This window comes from Myotis lucifugus, unplaced genomic scaffold (assembly GCF_000147115.1).
Source record: "Myotis lucifugus unplaced genomic scaffold, Myoluc2.0 scaffold_293, whole genome shotgun sequence".
NCBI classification, from domain to species: Eukaryota; Metazoa; Chordata; class Mammalia; order Chiroptera; family Vespertilionidae; genus Myotis; species Myotis lucifugus.
This window is the reverse complement of record NW_005871341.1, coordinates 908,623-914,622: the sequence shown is the minus strand read 5'-3', so window position 1 is coordinate 914,622 and position 6,000 is coordinate 908,623. Positions and strand designations below refer to the sequence as shown.

The 6,000-nt window shown below is 39.8% G+C and overlaps 1 protein-coding gene across 1 annotated transcript in view; it reads right to left on the bottom strand.

Moving 5' to 3' along the window:
* Positions 1-6,000, bottom strand: part of CTTNBP2 (cortactin binding protein 2) — a 170,720-nt gene that overhangs the window by 13,547 nt on the left and 151,173 nt on the right. The window contains 2 exon segments of the mRNA XM_023763602.1: positions 3,658-3,843; positions 4,303-4,508. Coding sequence (XP_023619370.1) covers positions 3,658-3,843; positions 4,303-4,508 — 392 coding nt within the window.

Below are 6,000 nucleotides of genomic sequence, written 5' to 3'. Positions count from 1 at the left end.
GTTCTCACTAAGTTCCTTGAAATTGTCATTAACTTCCTTGAGCATCTATATAACCACTGTTTTGAATTCTGTCTCTGGTAGTTTGCTTGCTTACATTTTATTTAGTTTATCTTCTGGAGATTTCTTCTGTTCTTTCATTTGCAACATGTTTGTCTCCTCATTGGTTGCTTCCATATGTTTCTTTGTCTTCTCATTGGCTGCTTCCCTGTGTTTATTTCTATGTATTATGTAGTGCTGCCATGTATCCTGGAATTGGTAGAGTGGCCTTGTGTATGTAGTAGGTGTCCTGTAGGGCCCAGTGACTCAGCCTCCCCAGTCCCCTGAGCTAGGAGAATTCTAGGTACACCCCTGTGTGGGCTGTGTGCACTGTTTTATTGTAGTTGAGCCTTGGTTGCTGTTAGCATCACTAAGAGGAATTGACCCCAAAACCAACTGGCTATGAGGACCAGCTGGTACTACAGTGGAAGAGCTGCTGTGCAGAGTCATCCCTATGGATCAGGACTTGCTTCAGTAGGGCTTTGGTGCTCACTGAGTCTACCCCTTGAGTGTGTCATTATGGATGTGGTAGGGTTGTAATTTGGTTTAGTCTGAAGCTGACCACCGGGTGCACTGGCTCTGAGGCCTCCTGGGAGGTGCAAAGTCAGCTACTTCCAGTACCCTGCTTGGGTCCACCTGGCAAGAGCTATCAAGCAATGTGTAAGTGGCTGATACTTGTGTTGAGCTTGGAGGTGCCCAGGAGAGGCCAAGCTGTGAACCAAGGCAGGCTGCTGCTAGTGCTGGGCCCGGGGCCACTTATCAAGAGGTTTGGGGCATGCTGTCACCAGTTGCTGCTTGTTTGAGAGATTTTAGGAAAGTCCGAAGCCTGAGACAGGACAGGCCATTCATGTGGAAATGCCATTGCAAACAGCTTGGGTGGGTCTGCAAACTGTGTGATATGGAGTCTCAGGAAATCACCAGGGCAGGACAAACAGTGTGGACCAGGTTGATGGAGACTTAGATATGGTGCCTGCCTGTTGGGTCTGTAGCAGGGGAGGTCTCAGCATAGGAACAATGAACTCTGCCAGTACTTCTGTCTGTGAGAAAGCTGCCCACAAGTTCTTGCCCTGATGCCAGACAATTTAGTTCCTTCCATATGTCCCCGGATCTTTTCAGCTGCTGCCCCAGTTCTGGTGCTCAGAGGGAGTGAGTCCAAGTAAGTCCATGCAAGGGCCCTTTAGCAGGAACTGCCTGGGACTCCAGCAGCTTTCATGTCATTCAGCCACAATCCCCACTGGTTTTTATAGCCCAAGTTATGAGGACTTCTCTTCCCAGCACAGGAGCCTCCCACAGGACGGTTGGGGCTGGGACCCCTTGCTTCTCACATAGATCTCCCCAGTCAAGATATTCTTCCTGATTAAAAAAACACCACATATGGGTGTTGGGCCAGCCCTTTCCACACCTCCACCCCTCCTACCAGTCTCAATGTGGCTTCTTCTTCAATTCTCTACTTGTAGGACCTCATTCAGCCAGATTTCAGGTAGTTCTGAATGATAGTTGTTCTGCAATTTAGTTGTAATTTTGATGTGGTTTTGGGAGGAGGAGAAAACTGTGTTTATCTATGCCATCATCTTGACCCTCCGTAAAATTAGTTTTTAGATTTTATAAAACTTTATGTTGAAATTCATGTAAACTATACATACAATTTTATAAATCTTTCAAATAAAGTTTCATGTTTCAAAGCATATATTATGTCAAATACTTTAAAACTATAATCATCAAAAATATAAATTAAAAAATCATTTCTAATTCAGTTTTCTGAGTTAGATTTACTAGTATTTCCATAATATTGCTTTAAATTTATATTCATTTTATTGATTTTGTTTGTCAACAAGTATATATATTGCCAATGATTATTGTTTAGGTAATTATTTAGCTCAAGAAATAAGTTGGTCCTAAATCCTATAGAAATTGTAATAAACTTGGAAAGGATAATAAAAAGTCTGAATGGGCCCTAGCAAGTTTGGCTCAGTGGATAGAGTGTTGGCCTGCGAACTGAAGGGTCCCAGGTTCCATTCCAGTCAAGGGCACATACCCAGGTTGTGGGCTCAATCCCTAGTAGGGGGCATGAAGGAGGCAGCCAATCATAATTCCCTCTCATCACTGATGTTTCTATCTATTCTTCTCCCTTCCTCTCTGAAATCAATAGAAAATATATTTAAAAAAAGTCTTGATGGGTGTTTACTTATCTGGGTGCTTATGGATTATTACATGTGCCACAGGATTAGATTGTCATAAAACAGCATTGCACTACAAACAAAATCACTGTCTCCAGGAGAGGGGATTTTGAGCAGGTAGCCAAGGGTTTCTGAACATCCTTGTTGTTATCTGTAAATGAAGGTGATAATCCTCATCTTAGAACTCTTTTTTATACTATACTGGGATAAACAAGTAAAAGGTATAATTCTTGCTGCAGAGAGTTACTTGGGGAATCTCTGTGGTATATTGGGGGACTGGAATCTAATGAGTTTATTCCCGGACTTAAACATTCTTTGGGAAGTAACAACAAGACCTTGGGATCAGAATGTATCCTATTATCAATACATAAAACAAAAAAGTAAGTAAAATTCTCATTTTATTCAGTGACTTTCTATCCAATCACTTTTTAAAAAAATAATCCCTAACACACAATTGGGATAATTATAAAATTCCAGCATGTATTACTATGGTTAAAAACCATACTAATTTTTTTCTTAAAAATCAAAATATAAGCTAAACTGTGAAAATGTATTAATGAACAAAATGTTTTAGTTTTAAATTTTAGGAAGCGTATTCTCCTATTTAGCAACCCTACTGCTGTACAGTTGGCATATAATGACACCAAACAGAACAGTTGCAGGTGGCTCCTCAAGACCTAAACTTAATAACATGTATCAGAAACCCACCATGTCTATGAGGTTGGAACATCTTTTCCAAATATGGATTTTCTTTAAGGGAGGACATTTATAATTTGTATAATTATCTTATTATCAAAACCAAAAGAAAGAGGTCTAACAACAGAGATAAATGTGTTATCTCTTCTTCGTTAGATGAAAACTTAGGTATTTCTTTTTCATATGTGCCATCCCATTATTTAGAGTCTGTTTAATGATTCATTAGAATGTAAACTCAATGAGGGCAGGGACTGTCGCTATGTTTTGTGTTCTGTTTCCATTGCCTAGAATAGAACTGGGCAAATCATATGAAAAAGAAATATGTAAAACAATTCACATATAAAGGTCTTAACTGGCATCAAATATGTCTGCACACATACTTTTAAAAATTTAAGGTTGACTTAGGGGTGACACGTAAAAGGAGAGAAATATGCCAAAGTGCAATCACTGCATTACAAAAATCTAAATGTGGACACCACAAATATCAAATAACTTTAAAAAGATCATTAACACAGTAAAGATAAATTTAATATCAGAATTCTAGTATGAAAAATTATTTTCAGGAAAGGGGCTCCAAAATATTTTTGAAAATGTACCTACTACATACTTTTTTATTCTATGAAAATGTGCTTCGAGATACTCAGAATTTTGTTGAATGCACAGTGAGAAAAAGAATAAAAAACACATTTACATTCAGAAACTAGACCCTGTGCCCTGGTACCTCTAGACAGCATGCCGCCCCTCTTACCTTTCTCACTCAGGACTGGCTTCTTCCAGGTGGGGGAAGAGAAATGGCCAGATTTCTTGTGAGGACCGGTGCTCACCTTTCTCCAGGCACCACTCTCTCCTTTCTTCTTGCTACAACTGTTGTAACTTGAAACTAGGAACAAAGGGAAACTTCCTCCTTTGAAATCAACTGCATGTTGGTGGAGCTCTGAAACAACACAAATCATGTTTTGCCAAAAGGAAGGTAGTGATAATGCAGTAAAATTCTCATTTTATTCAGTGACTTTCTATCCAATCACTTTAAAAAAGAATCACAATTTACTAACACACAATCGAGATAATTATAAAACTCCAGCATGTATTGCAGTTTCATAGTCAGGCAAAATTCTCAAAGAAAGAGACTCTTCAAAATCATGGGCCTGCTTAATACCCAAGCAGGAATTTTGTGACCCAGCACACTTTACTTGGAGGCCTACAATTTAAACATGAGCCAGTAATGGCAAGTCAGAGAGACAGTTCTGGGCCGATGGGATGGTGTGAACTGTTTATTAATGCTGAGATAATGTCTCCATTTACAAGGAGGAAAAACAGAGCTCCCTAGTAACAAAGTAAACAAGTTTGACCTAAGAGTGTGGATTTCCTCTCCTCCCAGCAGGAACCCACATACCTGCTCTCTGGAGGGGACAGCCACACAGAACGGCTTTATTGAGCAAGATGCTGAGAGCAGCTTTCACCACAGTCCGCTGTCCTTGGCTAAGGTGCTTCTTGGCAGTTGTTTGCACAAGGCCAGGCTGTCTTTTCACTGAGGCTGTTGACAATATTGCTTCTTGAACTCTGGGTGCAATGACAGCATTCCACAGCTTAGACATCCACCTTGCAAGAGAGGGGTGACCCCTAGTTAGGACCAGGCCGTGCAGGAATTATACACAACTCTACAAAGGACAGTTTGAAGACCATAAAAAAAATAAGTGTTTCTAAAAATATACTTCATTTCCCACGTAAGTTCTGGGACAAGTGTAATAATCTAACCCCAAAGTAGTTTGACTTTGCCTCATAAATACAATGCATTTCAAATGAAACTGACTGCTTACATGTCCCTCTCCTTTTACTTTATAAGATCCTTGTCATCAGGAATCGAGCCAAGTGTGCATTGGATGAATGCATGAATAAAATACATGGAAAGAGATTTGACTTTAGATTGGGTAAACACACAATGCAATATACAGATGATATATCATACAACTGTACACTTGAAAACTACATAGTTTTATTAACCAATGTCACCCCGATAAATTAAATAAAAATATTTTTTAAAAAAAGAAAATAGCCGAAACCGGTTTGGCTCAGTGGATAGAGCGTCGGCCTGCGGACTGAAGGGTCCCAGGTTCGATTCCGGTCAAGGGCATGTACCTGGGTTGCGGGCACATCCCCAGTGGGAGATGTGCAGGAGGCAGCTGATCGATGTCTCTCTCATCATCGATGTTTCTGACTCTCTATCTCTCTCCCTTCCTCTCTGTAAAAAGTCAATAAAATATATTAAAAAAAAAAAATAAAAAAAAAATAAAAAAAGAAAATAATACATGGAAAGAAAGGTAAATTTATAGACAGAAGAAGTCTGGAAAAAATATGCCTGAAGGTCTGTGTTTATTTCCTTAATAAGACACACATGTACTTTAATATTTCTGAAACTGGGATCCACCTAATAATCACTGGCAAATTTTATCTGCCTGCCCCAAGGCCAGGGCTGAGTCTCTGCCCTCGGTGGGCTTAGTCCTGCAGAAAGGGGACAGGTCAACCAGCCTCAGGCAGACCTTTGCATTAATGACTGTAGCAGTGGAACAAATTTGGAGTAACTAATACCAATTAACATTCCTTCAAAAAAAGATTATATTTTGTTGTAGCCTTAATTAATTAAGGTCACAGAGCCAAAACCCACATCTCCCAGAAGAGGAAATTTTTCAAAGCATTTTAAGACTGTTAAAACTTACCCAAGTATCATGCACCTGTCTATCATAAGCTTCTCTGTTACTGCCTGGTGATATGTAATTCAAGCAAAAAACCCCAACAATACAGAATATAGAAAAAAAATCTGGTATTCAACCACATGAGTCAAACTTGCACAGTTACTTCTAAAAGTGCTAAAGGGGTAAAGATAATTTTTTTTTTAAATGAGTTCTTTCATATGGCTGTTGGGAGACATTTCTCCACGACATTATTTCACACTATATGTCAGCTTTGTTCTTTCCAAGGATGTCAGCAGAGCACGCAGCCTGGGAAGGCAGAGCCCGTGTCTCCTGGAGCAGTGGGCAGATGTGCGCCCTGGCCAGGATAATAAATGGAATGTATCCTTCCAGGACAAAGGGTG